The sequence below is a fragment of the Euwallacea similis genome, chromosome 33 (assembly GCF_039881205.1).
Source record: "Euwallacea similis isolate ESF13 chromosome 33, ESF131.1, whole genome shotgun sequence".
Taxonomy (NCBI): domain Eukaryota; kingdom Metazoa; phylum Arthropoda; class Insecta; order Coleoptera; family Curculionidae; genus Euwallacea; species Euwallacea similis.
Genome location: NC_089641.1, coordinates 1067094 through 1088750, shown reverse-complemented (window position 1 = coordinate 1088750; position 21657 = coordinate 1067094). Strand labels below are relative to the sequence as shown.

Genomic DNA, 21657 nt, shown 5'->3' with positions numbered 1-21657 from the left:
AGTAGGTACATTTAGAAAGTGAAATCGTATAGTAACATGTAAAAAGGACATAGGTGAATGAGTGTTTAACAGTCTCTCTTATAACATATCTATATAGGTATATATAGGTATTAGAGAAAAAAATTTTTTTTAATGCATAAACTTCTGATGATTTAAGAAAATCACTTCCATATATTTGAACAATTTTTAGACGAATTTGAATGTATTCGAAACAAACGCAAGATCGCAGTTTCTAGCAGGTTTTCATGTACGTTCGGGAGAATCACTACCAATCACGACGCGCTTTAGGAACCACATAATCATGAATTCTGCCAACTGATATAGATGTTATTCTGCCCCCTTTATTAGTCCACTTTCCTTGTTAAGTACAATGATAAATTTTATTGTATCAAAATATCCGCTTTATTACATAATTTTAGCTCAAGGCTCGAGTTCCATCCTCTTGAAACATCCTTCGGGCAAAGTATTAACAATTTGTTCAATATTATCTACATCAGTTTGCAAAATTCTGATTTGTTCTTTGTAGCTTTCAATTAATTGATTTTGGTTTTTATGCTGTTTCTGTAGTTCCTCTAACCGCTCCTCAAGCCTAGTTTCCTTCAGTCTTTCCTCAGTTATTAATAGCTCTTGTTCCAGTCTATTCAGCTCTTCATCGCTTATATCTGGAGTGTCTTCCAGTTCCACTAAGATGCTTTCTACGTCATTCAAGAGATCAGTTACTCGGGTTTGTACAGCGTCAGTATCTTTTCCTGCACGACCCACCTGAAATAATTTTTTGGAAATTACAAACAATACATGTCTTGTCACCATTTGTGTAGATTATAACATTTCTTCCACTTTTCTAAGAAATCAACAAAATATATTCATATAATTAAGTACCTACCTTTTCTTTGGCGTCATGCACTAAAGTGTTATTACTCCGAGCTTTTTCCCATAAATTTTTCAGTTCCGCCTCAGTATTTAAAACTCTATCGTACATGAATCCAGCCTCATCCCTTAAAAACGTGCTATTAGTATTCAAATCCTCAGCCTCAGATTTAATTTTCTCAGTTTTCATTGAAGCATTCTTAGCCAGATCATTAGCATTTTTAGCTTTTTCAAAGGCGAGATCAGCATTTTCTTGTGCGTCTTCCAAAATCTCTTGCGCCTCGTTTGTTTTCAAATTTGTGTCTTGCAGGATTATTTGAATATTTGATATAGTTTTCAACGATTCTTCTGCCCTTTGTTTGGACTCCTGAGTTTGAGAATCAAATGCTGTTAAAAGTTGAAAGTTTCCTTGGGCTCTTTCGTGGATTTCTTTCCATAATTGTATGGCTTGAGTGGCTTGAGCATTGGAGAAATCCACGTCATTTTTCAAATCTTCTACCTCCTCTTGCTGCTCCAGAGCAGTATCCAGAAGTTCCTGACCTGTGGATTGTTTTTCTTCAATCGTCTCTTTGAGAATCTCAGCATTATGGAATAACTCTTTTGATTTGTTGGCTAATCTACTGGCTTCATCTTTCAAGTCTCCGGAATGAGTCTTGAGTTCTGAGATTTTTACTTGCGGTATTATGAGATGGGTCACTTCATTTAGCAGAGCTAGCGCCTTTTCTTTTACCTTTAAAACAAAAATGTTTATTAATTTTATCATGTTAATAAGTGTACTAATAAGTTACCTCTGCAGCTTCCTCTTGAACATGTTCGGTCCACTCTCTAGTTCGATTTAATTTAAATTCTGCATTAGCTACTTCAGTATTCAGATTCCTGGCAGCATCGCTAATGTTTTGTTGCAGTGCATGAGTACCTTTTATTTGTTCATAAGCCTTAATTGACTTGTTTTTAGCGTCTTTAGCTTGATCCACCAACGCCTCAGCTCTCTCATCTAAAATATCAGCAAGTTCACGAGCTTCCTGAGCTATTCCAGTCATTTTGTCTGATTGCTGGCCTACTGCCTTAGACCTAGAATATTAGCATTGTTCATGAGGAAAATTTATTCAAGGTAAGATATAACCTCTCCAAAGCAGCCTCAAAAGCCTTTTTAGCCTGAAGCTCAAAATTGTCCTCTATTTCGATTAGTCTCTCTTCTACTTCAATCAAAAACTCTTCAGCATGATCCAGGTCATGTTCAGCCTTTTTGGATTTCTCATTGGTAGTGAATACGTTCTCGTATATTTCTTCCAAAGTTCGGCCTACATCTTTTTCCCTCTCGAGCATGTTCAGCACCTCCTAGATCCTTATTATAGAAAAATCATCTTTGAAGCATTAATTGCATACTTACTTCAAAAACACTGTTCTCTCCAGTAGAAGCCTTGACCTGATCGTAAAACTCGTCAATCTCAACCTCCAGTTTCCCTAGTTCATCTGGAAACTCTTCATCATCAATTACAGTGGGCTGATTTTCTACCTCATTGAGAATTTCGTTCAACCTATCAAGTTTACTTGTATGGTTCTTATAGGCATCTTGGACGAGGTTATAACAGTCTGGACAATCTAGATGCAAAAAAATATAAGTCTAGAAGGTTCTAGAAATGTTAGAAATTCACCTATGCATCCTTTTTGCCTGTTATACTTATTTTCTTTGCATCTATCACATTTGCGACCTTCAACGTTATCCAAACAAGGACACTGTCCAGAAGCATCACATTGCAAATCTCTAGATCCAATTCTGTCGCATTCGCACTCTTTGCAACCATCAATTGAGAATCCATATTTTCTGGCCTCACAATGATCACATCTCAACCTTAAATCTCCCAATTATTTTTCTTCAAATTGCATGAATGGAGATATACCCGGTCACTCCAAGTCTGCAGTAGCACTGTCCAGTATAGAGGTCACATGATTGATTGAAAGAACCAATAGGGTCGCAGTTGCAGCTTTGGCAACCTTCACCGCTGAGAATGTTAAAGTAGCCACTTTCACATTTGTCGCAATTGATACTTATGACGTGGTTCTTGCATTGGCAAGCACCTGTGGTTTGGTCACAGATTGGTTCGCCATCCAGATCATCGGTTCCAGGGGAGTAGCACTGGCATTTTTTGCAGTCGCCTTTAGGGAGGACTAAAGCATTTCCGAAGAATCCTGAATGGAAACAAAATATATAAGAAAAAAGCAAGAGACGTAAGCAACAGAAATTAGAAAAGACCGAAGAACTGGGAATTAAAAAAAATATCTGAAATACCAACAGAAAAGTAGGCTGGATAAAAGTATGTCCAGTTAGGACATACCCGATTTTCGCGCTACGCATTGAAATTCCCATAGCAGATTTGCAGGCGAATACGAATGTGACGGACATTAAGAATAGCCCCTTTAGTATACCTCTGTACCGACTAATAAATTAGAATTACCGGTCCTTAAGGATAGAGGAAACTGTAACTCTTTAAATTAAAGGCCTACTTACCAGGCAAACAGGCCTCACACCTCGACCCTCCAGTGTTATAAATGCACCTCAAACACTCTCCAGTGGTAGTATTGCAATTCCCAATAGCATTCAAGTCAATGTTTTGATTACATGCACATTGCTGACAATTGGTGGGTGCCCCAAACTTCCCAGTGGGATCCCCATAAAACCCATCTGAGCACACATCACACTTAAACCCAGAGTACCCTAAAGGGCATTCTGTACACATTGTGATGTTGTCTCCTATCTGGATACAGGCGCCACCGTCTGGACATCCACAAGGCTGGCAATCAGTAGAAGTCCCTAAGGTAATAAAATCACTTAATGACGAATGATGTACATCCTGGACCTACTAACCAGCCAAAGCGTTACCATAAAACCCACGTGTGCACAATTCGCAATTTTCTCCACTGGTATTGTGCTGACAAATACACTTTCCAGTCTCAGAATCGCAAATACTTGCATGATTGTTACAGTCGCATGGAATGCAGTTCATAAACGGGCCCCCCATGGCTGGAATATGCCTGTATCCAGGTTCACATGATTCACAGAACTGCCCAACATATCCTAAAAAAAGCTATCAAGTTTGAAAACTTTTAACCGTTTTTTTTTGGTACCTGCTGGACATGAACATAGCTCGATCCACAAAGCAGCCTTCCCAGCAACTCCCCTGGAAGCAGTTTCTAGTTTGAAGTCATCCAGAAATCCCACTCCCTTCGGGGCGTAGGTGCCCTTGACTTTGATCATAGTCAAGTTGGATAAAAGAGAGATAAATGATCTGGAAGTGAGGCGAGGCTGCCATCCATAGTCTGGATGCTCGTGCAGTCTGAATTTATAGTTCTGGGTCTAAAATTGATATTCTTTAACAATTTTTTTCTACGCAGTATATCGCAAGTATATACGTACCTCAACAGTAGGAACCTTATTACCCTGAGCAAATATGGTGTTTGTTATTGATAAGTTCCCACTCTCTAATATAACATCCGTGGCAGTAGGTACTGCCCGTCCATCTCCTAGTCTTAAGGAAAAATCTAGAAGCTGATTGTAGGCTGTACGTTGATCTCCAAGGAATCTAATGAATTGAAAATTAAGGAAATCTATGTATTAGTCAATTAAGAATTTACCTATCAGGGGCTATCAAATAAACAGACTCATCCCCATCAGATTGCACCCCAATGCTCTGACTAATAGCTTCGTATTTGATTTGATGAGGACGATGGTGCTCATCTTCAGACTTCCATTTTTCCGGGCCTCTTGCAAACGTGGATTCGATAAGATATCGGAAATAACCTGAGGAAGAGATAAAGACACGCTTTAGTGGATTTTAGACCAGTTGGTATATATCTATTCAATCAGGAATGTCCGTGAATGGTCAGGTGGATTATAGTTACAAGACACGTGTTTTAACTATCACGAATGTGGCGGACAGTGACAAACTAGTCTAAGTTTATTCGGTACTTTTTGTGTTAATGGATTTTGTGAAAATAACGAAGTTTTTCTTCTGATTTGATCCTTTTATATATAGGTATAACGTAAATTTTCAGGTAAGTTTTGACTAACCTGGTGCCGATTTGCATTCCGAAGAATGCCCATAGCAAAAACAGGGTGTGCACCCAAATTCGTTATCGCTGTCTAAATTGAAAAATCCAGGTTTGCACTCCTTACACTGCCTCCCTTCCACATTTTCTTTACACTGACATACTCCAGTGCTAGGATTGCATCTTGCAGTATTAAATGCAGATCCAGCTATCCAACATCCACAACTTTTACATCCGGATTTGGAAAAATCGTAATGGTTTTCTGCACATCTGAAAAAAAAACATTTCTTTCTTTTTTTAAATCAGTCGACCAGTCGTCAAATTAAACTTAATACAATAGAATGTAACCAAAAGGTAACCAATTCCCAAGCTTCGGGTTGCATTAAGGTGCCTAATGGTTTAATTCACATAAGCAAACTTTCTATAAATCGAAAGACACGTGGCAACGCTGTTTTAAGCTCGATAATTATTGACATGAAAGTTCATGACATGTTCCTACTAGTTTTATGGGGCGACCATCTTAGATGGAAACAATTGTTAATCACCATGTTGCCATTTACTTTGTATTAGTGAGCTCTTAATGAGCTCAATCATTATGAATCACCTGACGGTGAGTTCAGACTACCTATTAATGTTAATTATGTAAAATGCATTTTGTGGGATAAATTTTTTACAGTAGATGTCGACCCTTTGATAATTTATTAAGTTTATTACTTTTAAGCTAATCGCTATTGATTTGTTTTTTATGGGATAAAGTACACTATCTTAGACATATTTTACATAAAAAATTAATCTCATTTATAGTGATGTTCGGTATTCTAAAATGTCGAGTAAGGAGGTAAAGTTCAAAAAAATTCTCACAGATTATAAGGCGATTGCGACACGCCCGTATATGGGCTGACAATTTGAACACACATGGCGCTAGTCTTAAGACAATAAACCTCGGTATAGGTAACCGTTAATTTACGACCCACGCACCTATCGAAGCTAATTATTGGAGAAAAAGCCGATTGTATTGATTTCATTATAAGTACAACTTATAAGCAATAATTAAATCAAGACGTAACTCTCTTCAAAGTCGCAATTTTTCGTTCGATAGGCAGTTTCGATCGAAAGACTGATGCAAAAGTAAAGATATTTCGTTTCCACTGACGTGAGTCGGATAGAAGCTGGAAATCAGTAGAAATTTGTCAGTCCAAGAAAGGCTCAGTTGTTTAGTAAAATTGGAACTGAACTGTGATCCAAAATCCAAACTCTACATAAAGCTTATTTCGTCACATGTAAATTATCAGGCATTACGCTCAATATTATGTTACTAGATGGGCATTGTAGAAATTTAAGTTGGACCAAAAATTCAAAATTTTCCAGCTTTGGAAATAGAATTCAGAAGAGTAGAATTTCTGCCTCAAACCTGCAAAGTGAGACTTTTTCACTGACTTGAAGAGTCAAGGGCCTTTATCAAAACCTCAAATAACGCCAAATTCTCTTTACAATAATGTACCAGTATGAGTGCCTTGAACCTAAAATTCAGGCAATCCGGAATTTTAATAAAGCATATTTCGTCAATTTTAAAGAAATTCACGTTCAAAAAAAGGACTTTGAAGTTTTCTCGATATTCTTCTCTTAATATGTGTCTCTATTAAATCACACGGTTTATTACATCACTGATTTTAAAGCGAGCAATTCTGGTTTCCTGGGCAGAATGTGTGAAATTCTAAGGAATTAAGTAAAGATCTCTCATCTTATTCTATCATAAATTGGCCAAATTACTCACTTCACGGAAGTGTTCAAAAATTGATTTAAATATGAGTGTGTGATTCCTCAACACAAAATATCAAATACCTGATATTTTAAATTCTGAGCCTGAACTTAAAAGGTCACACTTACCTATCGCACTTCTCCCCAGTCACCCCAATTTTGCACTGACATTTGCCTTCAGAATTACATTGTTGAAATAAAGATCCAACTTCATCGCAGTCACATGCAGTGCAATAACCATCATCCCTCATGTAATAATTCGGTCTACATCTCTCACAATTCGGACCATCCCTGTTAGCTGAACAGTCCAGGCAGTGCCCACCATGTCCAGTGATTTCGTAAAGTTTTATATCGAACATGCACCTCGTAGAATAGCCATTACAGTTGCATTCTGTAACAAAATAAATGCCTTTAGGTCACAATCATCACCTGGGATTTGAGTAATTACAAGCAATTAGGCTTTGCGTGTAAACGATTGGGTTAGCAGATAATTTATCGAGTTGCTAACGAATAGCAATTAATCAAAAAAAGCATGGTTGTTTAAAGAGAACAACATTTAATAACAGATGTTTAACGAAGCCATCGTTTCTAGTTCAAATAAAAGCACATATCTTGTTCGCCTATGTATGTATGATGGCATAATTTTATTCACCTCTCTTATTCCAATATTGAAATTCCATATGCGATGAAATGGTCTCGTTGGAGCCTGCTTTAACATGTATTATTCAGATGCAAATATCGAAGTAAATGGGCATCTTCTGTTTATCGAATCCTCGGCAAATTGATTCTTAATTGAGGTGTACGGCACGTCCCGTACCTCGTTAAAGGGACGTTGAATCCAAGGTTCGAAGAAAAATTTATATTTATGTGGGTGGTGGTTATTTAAAGTATGGAAATTCAGTGATTTTGCATCGGATTTGTCACGGTACAACAACAATAACTCTAATTGAGCTGATTAAATTATCTTCCCATTAGTGATTGATGGAAACTACAGGTGATTCATGATTGGATCCATTATAGGTGTTCCGCAGAATTATTATTTTTTTTTAAATAATTTTTACGTCCATTTATCAAAAACTATTTCTGAATTATAATTAGGGGAACATAATCCCGGGATTCCGATATCCCGGAGAGTGGTCACGAAAATTTGAGGATTATGAAATGTAAATCCTTGAGTTTTCGAGCTTAAAATTTTTTAAACGTTTATCCTGGAATTTTTCGATGAAATTCGGGTTTTGAGCACCGCTAATTGAAATATAGAGTGTTAAAGTATGGAATGTGGCAAATGAGTATATGTATTTCTAAAGTTGTTATATGTAGGTATTATTTTAGAAAATTATATATTTTAGAAAATTTGCATAACATTTCGTTAATTAAAAGCGTATCTTGCGAAGGTTTACATATATACAGGGTGTTTCCTAGACATACGGCGCAAGACAGAATTAACTCCTCTTCTTTTAATATATGAACTTTTTTACTCGAACCGTATAGGAAGTCATTGATAAGTTTGAAATGCAAGAAACTGAAAATTGTCTTTTGCAATGTGAGGACGATGAGTTTTGGAATGGAACGATAATTTGAATCTGTCTTCATATGGGATGTTTGGCAACCTAACAAGGAATTTATTGTTCCTTATGTCGGCCTCATTCCTGAACAGGGAAATTCCGCTCCCTGATTATCAACCAGGGGGCAAATCTTTAGAATTTTCTTACATAAGTAGCTTCCTGCTTTGAATGTTTCAAGCTGTTCAAAGCTGCGAATAAGATTTTCTCTCTTTGCATTGCATGCTCATATGTATGATTTATGCTTCACATACATACATATTTTATGTAATGTTTCGGCTTGGGAACCTTCATTTCCTTGCAGTTGGAGTTATAATATTTAGATATATGAGACATTTTAATAAGCATTCCCTTGCTTTGTAAATCCCATTACTTACTGAACATTTCCTTCTCAAAACACCACACTCTAAAATTAAATTTCATCCTCATTTCCATGGTCTTAAACTTACTTCATTAACCACATATAAAGCCTTGATGGGAACCTGCCTTGTTAACCGGCCACCAGCACATTGTTTCCGAGATTTTTTTCGCGTCACGCAGCTAATGATGCCGATATTTGGAAAGAAGATTCTGCTGACTGACATTTTTTACTCATTTAAGATGTGAATAAAACATGGCATCGGTTTACGGTTTGCTTACGCGAAGCAGCGTCGTTTTATGTCGTGTTTTCTTCCAAGTCAGAACCAATTAACCGCAGTGATACGAGAAAAAATTATAATGGACGCACCGTTATGCAATAAAACTGATGTGTGTCTAGTACTACTTAGTGATGGTCAATGGTGGCAATAAATGAATTTGATACAGCATCAAGAGAGATTCATATCGGGCCACTTTAACTTTTGTCCATTATCTACCATAGATGGTTGTAAACGTAAAAGGCAACGTTTTAATGGAATATTTACACTCTTATACATTTGAAAACCAATAGAGCTTCTTGTGAGAGTTGCTGAGAAGTAGGTACTTACGCGATCCCGTGAACCAAGGCGTTATTCCGTCCCAGTCGGTACCACCGCAGTTCGTTAGAAAAACAGACACTGATAAAACTTTGATCCAAGTAAATTCCATCTCTTTTTAGCAGTCAAAAGAGCAGCATGAGTATGAGCTAAAGGCGAGTTTAGGAAATGTGGTAATAATTGAATTCAAACGAATGAAAGACAAATTGCCCTCATTTCCTGTCTATTCATTCTAATGCATGAAGTTTATCGTATTTATCTACATGTACCTTATGCACCTAAGACTCTTATGTTCAATGGGAAACCTCACCCATTTCTATTATAATACCGAAGAAGATTTGTAACTCTGCCTGTAAGATTAGATTTCAAATCATTTTTACGTGAAGATGATTAGTGTACCTTAGCGGCTTCTCCAAGAGTCATTCATATAGATACCATGTTCATATAGGACCATGAAAACCTCCAGAACTGAGTGTCAATTAATTCAAATATTCCGCAATTTTACCCTCATTTTTGGATTAAAAAATCTTATATAAAAAATATTTCTGATGAAAATAATCAAAGAATATATGGACCATGAAATTCTCAGATTTAATAAATCAAGAGGCTCCATGGTTCCTCAATTTAACCTTTAGATTTGCTTTATTGAATCTTATAAAACTGTACTTTAGTATAGTATAATTTGGTGATTAGTTTCAGATGAATATAAGTAGAGAACAGACATTTCATGAAACTTTAAGAATTGAAAATTGATTGTCGATGATTCCTAAGTTTAATAGCCTCAAGTTCTGCATTAATAAATCGCATAAAACTACACATTTAGCGACATTTTCTCGAGCAATTTCTGTTAAAAAGCTTCTTGGAAACAAATTGAAAATTCATGAACTGTTAAAATCTCAAAACTGAGAGCTAATAGGTTGAGTTGCTCCTCAGTTTAACCCGTAGATTTGCATTAATTACACGGATAACATTATGATTTTTTTAAATCTTATTATTTAGAAACAGTTCAATTTTTGGGAACCATAACGAAAATCTCAGAATTCAGAAATATTTTAGATTTCCTCGAGGACTCGTATAAACAGAAATAAATAAAAGCTGTAAATTTGATAATAATTTCTACAGTGGATTCTGATGAAGTTGAATAGATAATTCAGAATTATGTGGTTTCACGAGCCCTCGGCTAATCTTATATTCAATATAATCTAATTATTTCGAACATAGCTTCTGATGAAAGCCCATGCGAATCTCGAACTGCGGGAATTGTATCACATTCTCCAATTTATATCAATACGTTATTCGCAGTGGAGTAAATTTGAATCTCTTATAAAGCCGCAAATTTGCTTGTTCGAAAACTATGATAATTAAAAAAAACGGTCAAGGATGAAATTAAATATACCTTTTGATATCGATATTGCTCATGTAAAAAACTCAAGGGATGCAAATACTTTTAAGCAAGAAGAAAATCATCTAAATCCCTAATCCCTATTCCCTTATTTCCATTTACTAGGCCTAATAAATCAAAAGCGAGTTGCTTAAAAACTCCCTAACTATAACTCATTTCCTTTGACATATCCAATATCTACAAACACTAAAACGGAGCATCGAAACCAAATCCTCGTTTAATTTTCTGTTGTTCTGACACTAATTCTAATTTATAGGTAATCTTGGACGATGGCAAACCAAATAAAATCGAGAATGAGGCGGGTTTAAATGGAGGACTAAGATTGATAAAGGTGGGTCAATTATGAAGAAACAAGTTACAGTTATATCGTTAAAATCATTATCAATTTATAGTAAATTGCCAGGAGGCAACGAAGTGGGAAATCGTGTGAAATTTTTCACTGAAATAAGGTGGATTGATGTTGCGAATTCTCGAGAATGAGATAAGTTAAAATTCTGATTACATAGAAGGCTCCTTTAAAGCAAGAAACCAAAGGTACAGTAAAATTCCCTAGAAATGTTCAATAAAGAAGAAGGATTACCGATTTGGATAAATTCAGTTTCACTCAACGCTAAACGTAAAATGATGTGTGGTAAAAGACTTAAAATAATTTCGCAAATTTCTTAAAAGTTCTTCCAAGAAAACTCCATAATTTTCAAACCACCTTTGCTCATACAAAAACTACCATCAAAATCTGTTTTAGCACCACAACGATCGATCACATTATCGTCTTGCTCACACACGTTTAAAGTCAGCGATATACGAAGAGGTACCACGGAGTACCACGCGGACAAGGTAAGACACGGACGCGACACCAGATAAGCACTGACTCACCATCGCGGATACCGCAGAGGTGCCCAGCGTCTTCCGTGGGGGCACCAGTATATAGTGCTGCTTTAAATTGGGCCCCTAATGATTTTATTGTGGGCGGATTTAGCGCTGAGTAAATAGTGGAGGGCTGATGGGTTTGTGTAGGTTCGTAAGCGGGGAGAATAAAATATGAGAAAAAGCCTGATTATATGATGTCTGGGTGTTAGAGTTTTAACATTCTGGGGCTTAACAGATACCGAAACAGACAGCATTCACGAGAATCCATTTATTTAAGTCTGGGTACTGAAAAGCGAAATGGTCCGGTTCGGCGACATGCGGTGGTACCGCAAGTGGCAGTAACAATACTGTTTCTGTAAAAGGTAAGGCGGTTCCGTCGCTAATTGCCCCCGTTATCGGGCTATTAATTATTCGAACAATTCCATAAATTCAGAGTATTTTGCATGCTCGACTTGCTTAATTGACGTTTCGGCTATGCGTTACCCTTTTTAGCCATTTAATTGTTTTGGCCTAATGCCAATTAATTTGCGTTTTTAGGAGGTGCAAGGGGATGGAAAAAAAGAGGAGTACTAACTTAAATGGGTATTCGCATAGATATCAATGAGAGAACGTTCTAGATTATTGAGATCATCTGATCGGGTTGATGTAGTTATCAATAGTGAATCGAGCATTTGAATGCAAAATCTAGTACCTTTGCAATTCTTAAAATTCGATGTTTTTAGGTATCGTCATTTTCAAAAATTATTTATTTCATTCTCCCTTTTTCGCCTTGTTTCTCAATTTAAAATTGCACCTAGTAAGCACCTGATTTGACTACATATGTACAAAAATTTTTCACTTTATATGAGAGCGTTAAATTTAGAGCACCCAGTATATACCAAATCATTAGCCTATTAAGAAAAAAATCAAATATGACAAGGATATTTTCGCATTAAGCGCGTTGTTAGCTTGCTTCGTGACTAGATTTACCTTTGCATTCATGAGCGTTTAATATGGTGGCTCTGGCCCATGGGGCGTCGTTGTAAAAGGGCAGACACTCGCCGCAGTCCGGTCCTGCCGTATTATGTTCGCACCTGCAAACCCTGGTTCGCTTTTCTGATTCACCATAACTAGTGACACATTCTGATGCATGTCCATTGCACTTGCAACGAGCCCCTACAGCTATGTCAGCTATGGCATAAAAGTAAGAGCGAAGAACTTGAGGATCGCCGAAAACTTCGTCACCGAAGGTGTTGAGTCGATCGAGGCTGATCATTATTTCTGTAGCTGTCACCCATTCCTGGAAGAGGAAATGAAGGCTAATTACAATGGAGCAAAAGTTATCAAATTGCGAATAGTTAGATTTTGGAATGTGGGAATTGAAATGCTAGAAAACCGTCTAAATGTCGAGTTAGGATCATGAATGATCGAAAGTTAAATCGTATTGACGTCATCCAAAGGGGACGTTTTCTACCCTCTCGATTCAGGTAAAGAGTAATGAAGGTTTTTGAGAAACATCGTTTTTATAGATGTAACGTAAAAATACCTGCGGAATACGTCATTTTGACGTCATTATTGGAAGTTAGAATGACATCAAGGTGACGTAATCAGACTCAGCTCTTTTTGGTCACTTTGACGTCATTTAATTTATTTGTTCAATAGGTTTTTACTTGTAATTCGGTGCTGCTATCAAAATTATAAGCAGACGGCCGTCCTTCCAAAGTACCAAAGGCGACGTTACCGCCGCGTAGCGGTGAAATATCGGAGTACTCCGAAGTACATAAAGCGCGAGTCTCTTCCCCGCGCTTGGTATGGGTCGAATCTGGTAGAGCGTAGGTATCTCGACAGGTGGCGCTGCAAGTTAAATAGTAACATATTATAAAGGCGGATGGTCCATCCTCACGTGAATTGGGATTATTTGAACGGTGAGAAACTTGAAAATGCAAAGTTCTTAATAAACCATGATTATGTTGAAAGCGAGATAACAGGTCAAAGGATGTAGTAGTACCTGTAATATTGGTAGGGAATCCAGTCTCCCTTTTCTTCAGTTTTCTTTGATATATAGAAGCTATCTGGACGTGGTGAATTGAACCATAATCTGACATAAGTGATGTCAAAGGCTTTCCCTAAAAAATGGATTTTTTAAATTTCTCGTCAAGCGTTTAGTTTTAATTTATAGGTAGTTTTTTCATTAGATCTAAAATAAGTTCCATTCAAACTGCTTAAAAATCATTCTTTTGTCCAATGAGAGAACAGACAAAATGTGGGCGACAATGGGCATTAGCCCCACGCTTCCTGATAAATTCTGATTCATTTCTGTCATGGGTCAACAGATAACGGTTTTCAGATAAAACGCAGACGACCTTTCTTTGAAAGGTATTTGAACTTGAATGTACCCTATGATGCCTGATAGCATTATCAAGGATATGATGGCCAGAAACAACAGTTCTCTCCCTCGTATTATTTCACTGAGCTTTCAGGAAAAATATTAAAAGGTAATAGAGTCCCGAGACGTTTCCTTATACAAGCTCAACAAAACGTTTTCATATCCTTTTAAAGAAAGCCAGAGCCATATTAGTAGGATGGCAGCATAAAAGACGAAAAAAGTCGACATTAGGGATGGCTACGGTATATCGATACATTGAATATATCGATCAAACCATATCGAAAAATCTGATCTCCACAGTTATTCAACGAGAATGAAGAATGACGTGGTGCTATCCTTGTGCAGACTGTCGCAGACTTAGGAGAGGCCAAAGAATTCATAGCGGAAACATTTTTTTAAATACAATTCTTTATTTTATTAAAAAATTATTAACAGTATTTTTAATTACTTTAAAATTTTTTTTTTTATTTGGACTTGAGCTTAAAATTTTCATTTAAAGCGGTCAACACACAAACGCTAATTCCAAAAGTAATTTTAGTTCAATTTTTTAATTTATTAAATAAATAATGCTTTCGATATATGGAATTACCGATTATATCAATATTTTTCTTCTGATATATAGCAAATATCGATAACGTGTTCACTGTCATATGATACAATATATCGATACATTTTTCACTTTTTTCATCCCTAGTCGAGATAGAGAAGGTATTGTGCGGTTTATATGGTTGTATGAATTAAGGATTGAGTTTTTATTGTTTTCTCACGATTGCACAAAAGTTCTGAGATCCACTAGGGAATGCTGAAACTCAAATTAATCGCAAACCACTGAAAAACAAATTCTCGAGCAATTTGTCTATTTTTTATAACATATACAAGATAAATGTCTTCAGTGATGATATTTCTTTGAACTTACCAAATTTTAGGGTAAGATTGACTTGATTGGGCCATTGTATCCCCTCCAGCATAGTCTGAGACTGCCACCAAGTGAGATTGTTCACGTTATGGAAATCGGTCAAATATACTGCGTGATAGTCTTCAGGATTGCAAACAGCACATTGAGATTTGCGCACTCCAGAAATTCCAGTTTGGACACAATATTCCTGAGGGCCTTCATCTCCGCAAGTGTTGGTCACCTCCACCAACAGGCCGAACGCTGCGTTTTCGAATTCTGGGATGCACCTCTAAAGAAATTACTTCAAAATTACGGTAAAGTCCCTAAGGCATGCATCAAGTTTCTTGCGTAAATGCGGTTTATTCTTAAAAGCTTTAATTTACATTTATATTAAATTTCTCGGCGTATTGCGTGTGGTCCTCTTAAATTAGCTGCTGTTGAAAGTATTTTGATTTTACCAAAGCATGATTGCTTCAACGGACCGATCTGTGGCACTTATAGTGTGTCCGCAAGAAATAAGCAGGTGCACTCGGCAGAGCTAATCAATGTGTTCGTGAAATTATTGACTAAGTAGAAAAAGATGGCAGCTTTTTGAGTAATTTGGACCTTTAAAAACTCGCAAAGACCTGGACTTTTTTTTCTTTTGAATTCAACTTCTCATCATCTTAACAGTCCTAAAAGGACGAAGGTACGTCACTGAGTTAAGCAGTGAAGTAGTTAAGAGGGACAGGTAGTCGAGTTAGACAGTGTTTCACGGAAATATTCTACTGAACTCTTTAGAGAATATTTCCAATTTTCGTTAGAGTTCGCCCGCGAACTTTCGTCATTTACATCTCTATACATCATACAGTAGTGTTGAGTATCAGTATGAGCCTAGCCTTGTTTGTGAGATTTGAGACTTAAGCTTTGAGTGGTACTCAGTCTCTTACTATATCTCGACAAGAGGGCAATATTAATTAACCGAGCAGACATAGATATATCCGCGATAAACTGACCATTCAGCATTCCCTTGAACGCGCCATGCGGTCTCCTTTTAAGAAATCGCGCCACAGTGCGTTCCATCGAACATGAGTATTACCGATGATTAAGGGGGAATGCAAATGTAAGAACAAGAAACCTTTACCTTTACGACGTGAAATATTGCAAAAAGTATTTCACTCAAAAGTGATTTAGCTGCTTCGCATAGTGGAATAACCGGACATGCATCATCTACCATCAAGAGCGCCAATCGCTAGAGATATACCCAGGAAGTTTCTTCTCAGAGTTGACGTTGAGATATGTCTTCAAATGCGCATTGTTAACATGCTAATTAACATTCCATCAATTATTAAAATGCTGATGGCGCAAGGAAAAGCACGATTTTGCCTCTAAAGACTTCGATCTTTCGTATTCAGATGTTTGATGGTTCCCATTCAAGAAATCACGCTCTTTCATGCACGTCGTGATTTAGGAGTTCAGGTTAACCTGTCTGTTAAGATTTCTGGTCTTTGCTAGTATGGTAATTGATATTGAGGCCAGGTGCATGGGGCATTTCAAGCACTTGTTCGTCAAGTCGGTATTTTGCGTTATCTGGTACAAGGAGGTGTAAATGGTTTTCGTTTCGATTGTAATTATTGGGCACCAATTGGGATTAAAGCTTTAAAAGATAAACGAAGCAAAAATTAACATGTTACTAATGAGATACAAGGACAATTTTAAGGGTGAATTTTGAAAAAGGGGGTCCATGGAATGTGTCCCAAAATAGTACTATAAGACACGTGAGATTAGTGCTTTAGAGAATTTTATAAGAAACTCGAATGTGTTTTGAAAATTGTTTACATTTTCGTCTTATCTCCATTGCATAAAGAATAACAATTTATTAAAATGTGAAAATCTAAAAATCGAATTTTGCCAGCCATGAGAATTAAAATTCTATTCTCCTCCTTATTGGAAACCTTGAAAATCCTAACACGTGCAAACCTAATTTCAGACCCAAGTAAATACGCAAATTTCGTAGTAATTATGATATTCATTTCAGTAAATTTCCAGCAAATATTAACAAAGTTAGGTTCTTCCATATTTTTTAAATTTTTCAAATCTTCATAATCAAAATCTTATCTTTTCGTTTCCTGGAAAACCTTTACATTTCAAACTTTTATAGTCAGACTTTCGGGCAACGAATAACGTAAATTTGACTAATTTACTAATTTAAAATACTACTTTAAGTACATTTTATCAATCAAACTCGGTTTCTTTGAGAATTTTGAAAATGTCACTCTAAGGTTAAATTTGGTTTTTCCAAGGATTTCCCTATCTGATTCTATTCTCGTCCTTCTTGGAAACTTCCAGATTCTAGAGTTGTATAGTCATAATTCCAGGCCAGAAATTCTGTACACTTTACACTTGCGGGATTAACTTAAAACCGTTTTCCAGGACATCGTAATAACTTCCAGACTTTTATAGCCACACTAACAAAATTTAGAGTTCTGAAATTAACGTAACTACATTTTCCAGGGTAGCCTATCAACAATACCACTTAATTTCTTGGGAATTTTGAGAATTTATAAACTTTCTAATCTCCAAATTCAGGTATTAAAATTCCAGAATTTTAGGGCTTAAATATTTAAGTTTTTGGCCGTTGTATACACAAAATGGTGAATTATTCATATTTTAAGAGACATTCGCCGTACCGGAATATTAGGATTTGAAGGGTTTCAGATACAGGGTGCTGAATGTTTCGCGTGTGATTCATACGTACAATGTATGTGACTTGAGAATTTTCAAACTTTTTAATCCCCATCTATTTAAGGTTTTCAAAATTTCAGATTCAAATCAAAGGCCAATAGTGTAGAGAACCACCGTTTAAATAATCAATTTAAAAGTCTTAGACTCAGTTTTAAGTTTTTTGACCTTAAATTTCATTTGTTTAGTTTCAATTATTGTTCTTTCTATTTAAATTTTTTAGTTTAGTTTCGTTTAAAGTGTATGTTTCCACTCAGTGGAATATTAACACGACAATTACGGCTCGCTCTTTCTAATCTCTAGTATGTTTATTCTGCGCAATGACCAAGGCAGAACCAATATTTACCTAGTCATGTAGCAATGTGTACTTTTAAGCCTTCAAGTCACCTACACAGAAAGGCAGTGACATTTTCAAGAAGAGAAGAGCATTAGAAAAGTTAAAATGACTGACTTTCGCACGCCCACAGGGCATGTTATGACTGCCTAAGTTTGTATTGTGTAGATAGTTATCTTGATGGCAAAATTATGATCGTTATCACTGAAAGTTTAAGAGCCAGTAGATTAAACCACTGGCAACATTATATGAGCATCTAAAAGATTATTTCCAGAGAAACTAAGAAAATAGCCCTAATTCGTTATTTCTATCCCTTTGGTAAAGTTATATATACTTTTACGTTACTTAATAAAATAGTGTTTCACCTGAGGTATGTTGAATCTATCATAGCACTTGCTCAACTCCTTTCCCCCTATCACTGGAGTATGATCGAACTCATGCAGTTCAGTGACACTTAAAATTGAAACAAAAGTCCATAACACCCAACATAAAAAATACATCATTATTCCAATGTTATTGCTAATGTACACGTTTCAGCATGATGTGTAGGTAAATTGATGATGGTCAGCACAAATATAAATCAGGCACTGTTGAAATTTGCAATAATTGCTTTGAACTGCAAAATTTTAGTCACAAACAGTCTTCACTGTCACCCATTGGCTTTGGCACAAATCTAAACTTAGCCAACCTTCGAAGGTCCTATTTTTGACTTAAAAGCCCCAAATCGAGACTTGAGCGCGCCGATTTTATTATACCGAGTGTTGCATACCTCGTGAGCCCGCTTTAAACCGGAGACAACTTTAAACTGATCTCTTCAGTTTGCCGGTGCAGCATGTCCAGATGCGATGCAGGCGAGAATGAACGTGAAGATTAGAATGGTACTTTGCGTCTTTTTGGTCCTTTCTGCGGGAAGTACTCTGAGTGCTGTGCAGTGGCGCGCACCTTCATCGCATCTAATGAAGCATGCCGTTAAATAAAACTCCTTAGATCATACGTGTTCATGTAATATTACTTTTTTGCTTTAGTGCGGAATGTCAGCTAACGAATTGTTACGCCGTTGCAAACTCCCCAACGAGTTAAAGAAAACTATAATAAGTCAAATTTTTTTCCATGTTTTTAATTTTAAGCCAGGGCAATGGTCACAAATGGTCAAATCCATGTGCCGCCAGTAATCCAAAATTAAAGTCACATTTGGGAATTATTTCTTCCATATCCATAATCGATCGTTTCCTGATGATAGGGAGTATTTTTGTTATCTATGAGTTAGACGTAGACCTGAATCAAATAATTTTTTTTTTAACTTGGCAGTTTTAATGCAGTTTTAAATATTTTAAATCTTACTTAGTTAGACAATAGCGTACGGTAACCGGGTTTGAAATTATGAGAAGGCACCTTACCCAAACTATACCATAAAAAGAAAAATCTTTGAATTTTTGTAACTACCAACATATACGATCTACGCTTATGATTTTTGTACCAAGCTACCCCGCACGTATTGTGTAAAACCATAAAAATTTACAGTTCATTTAGTAAAAAGGCAGTGGCATACGGTAACCGCATTTGACTACATGAGAAGGCATCATCTTAAAACTTGCTATGCCAATGGTTTTTGGGACTAAACGACCTGCAAGTATTGTGTAACACCAGCAAAATTTATCATTTTTTTGATGAAGTAACAGTGGCGTTTCGTGTTCCAGGTCATGGGAGGGCACCTACGTGAAACTATCTCAATTTCTAGAGAATTTTGTTAACATACAACAAATCTAAAGTAATTTTTTTCCTGTTGCTTTAAAATTCTGAACCACTGTGCATTGCCAAGAAATAAAAATGGAATTGAAAAGTCATAAAGGAAAAGATCAAAATGACCGATAAAGGTGTAATATTGCCCCGCTATCTTTCCTATCATCACGGCCGTTCAGATATCGTTCGTGGTCAGTGTATATCAGATTACGACTTTTGCCCGTATACAGTTTCCCATTACAGTAGCTTACATCACCGATAAAGTAGTAGAATTTCTATTATTCCCAGGATGCCATGAATGATTGAAAAACTAGGCTTTTAGTACGCCACTGTTATCATATTCTAATCTTCAGTTTGGGCATGTGGCATCGACATAATAACGTAATAAGGGTCCTAAAATACAGAGGCCACCAATCATGTAATTAAGCGCGCATCTTTACAATATGCTAAGAAGTTGTAAGCCATTAAACGTGACCATAAGGCATTTGTGTCGGTTGGAAGAATACAAGAGAGTTGGGTAATGGTTTAGAGAACGACCATAAAATTTAATAAGAAAAGCAATGATGATTTTTGGTACGGAAATACATATATGGAAACCTAAATGGTTTTTGATGGAAAATCTGGGATGGTAATCCGCATTCTAGATGCATCTAAAAGCAAGACCTCTTCTGTTTTTGGACATGCAAATTATAGGAAATTAATGGGCTTGCTTTTGGAATAATTTTGCTGTACTGTTGATGGTAATTAATTAGTAAATAGATAGAGGACAAGATTGAGCATAAATAGCAACAAAATAAAGCATACAATTGGAAAAAATAAGTGAAAAATCACATTTGATTTACAAATAAGAGTCAAAGTCTGATTACTTACTAACAACGAATTAGCCGCAAAGCAGATTCGCTAACAAATCCCTATTTTTTAATTGTATTACTTAATTCATATTCATTAATGCGTAAAGGTTAAAAATTCAGAACTTAACCATAAATAAAATTAGCAATTTTAACTAAAATAAATCGCCTATTAAATTAAAGGCTTTTGTGTCACCGTACCAGCATGATGTAGAAAGCTTCTCAGACATGCCAAATTTTCCCTCAGAATGTACGCAAAAATATAGTTCTCACAGTCAATTAATCGATACATGCTGAAAGCAAGAACGTCAATCATTTCTCAGATTTTTGTGCTTTTTGGAAGCTTGAAAAATTATACGCTTAATTGAACTTGCCTGAATGATGTTCAATCTTAATTATACGGACGCTATGCTCGTGATGAGTGAAACTGATAAAATCCCTTACCCACCCTCAATACCTAATTGACACCGGCATCTTTTTAAAGCCTGTGAGGGCACCTGGCTATAACGATATTTTAAGGAAACAAAGAGGTTCTGGTAAGCTTTCTGTATGGTGGAAGTTTTAGCTAAATACGCTTCTAAAGTTTTCGCAACACAGTGAGCCAGATTTGTATTAAAATAAGGTACACAAAGTATCGGATTTGCCTTTGAAAACCTGGACGTTTTAATCCTATCGTTAATTAAAATGTCATAACCACCTTGGGTTTGAATGGTATTTCCTACTGCTATTAGTGGAAGGGTTTGAGCTTTATGAGCCGTTAAAAGAATTAAAAGGGGCACCAGTTTACAAAGTAACAACTTGGAACACAACGTATTATGGGGGAATAAAGTTCCCAAATAACTCAATACTACTTTTGAATTCCAACTATAATGATAAAGTTACGTGTAATCGTATTCTTTTGAAAAATCGCTTAATTTTAGAATCAGAAGTGATTTCTGTAGACAGAATTAAGGTCAACTGATTCGTCAACAAGATTTTTTAAATTACCTTCTGAACTTGTTGTAGGGATAGGTAACTTTCTGTTTGTTTAGAATAATGTTGGCACTTGCACGGGAATATACAACATTCTAAATAAAGTATAAATGTATAATAATAACATTATTACTATTGTTCTTCTTCTTATTATTATTATTATTCTCATTCTTATTATTCTTATTATTATTTTTATTCGTTCAATTTATATCGCAAATTTAGAAGTAATTAGTACTTAAAAAGTACCTTTATTGGATAATTTTTAATGAGTTTATGAGGTAAAATAATAACGTTCCGTCCAAGAAGAGCTGAGTCTGTAATGACAA

At 36.1% G+C, this 21657-nt stretch overlaps 1 protein-coding gene across 2 annotated transcripts; it reads right to left on the bottom strand.

Annotated features, from left to right (window-relative positions):
• Window positions 1–341: 341 nt before the first annotated feature.
• On the bottom strand, window positions 342–18625 carry LanB2 (laminin subunit gamma-1). 2 transcript variants are annotated; one of them, XM_066404084.1, is made up of 19 exons: window positions 18137–18625; window positions 14738–15005; window positions 13444–13561; window positions 13106–13289; window positions 12426–12735; window positions 6802–7063; window positions 4937–5184; window positions 4501–4666; window positions 4283–4448; window positions 3994–4222; window positions 3734–3943; window positions 3377–3679; window positions 2769–3057; window positions 2523–2719; window positions 2258–2469; window positions 1991–2205; window positions 1656–1938; window positions 884–1597; window positions 342–762 (listed from the first exon to the last, which is right to left on the bottom strand). In XM_066404084.1, the coding sequence occupies exons 1-19, from the start codon at window positions 18272–18274 to the stop codon at window positions 421–423; spliced, it is 4854 nt and encodes a 1617-aa protein (XP_066260181.1). In that variant the 5' UTR covers window positions 18275–18625; the 3' UTR covers window positions 342–420. The 2 variants fall into 2 exon arrangements, with proteins under 2 accessions (XP_066260181.1, XP_066260182.1); XM_066404085.1 differs by lacking the exons at window positions 12426–12735; window positions 13106–13289; window positions 13444–13561; window positions 14738–15005; window positions 18137–18625 and adding an exon at window positions 9200–9458.
• Window positions 18626–21657: the final 3032 nt, after the last annotated feature.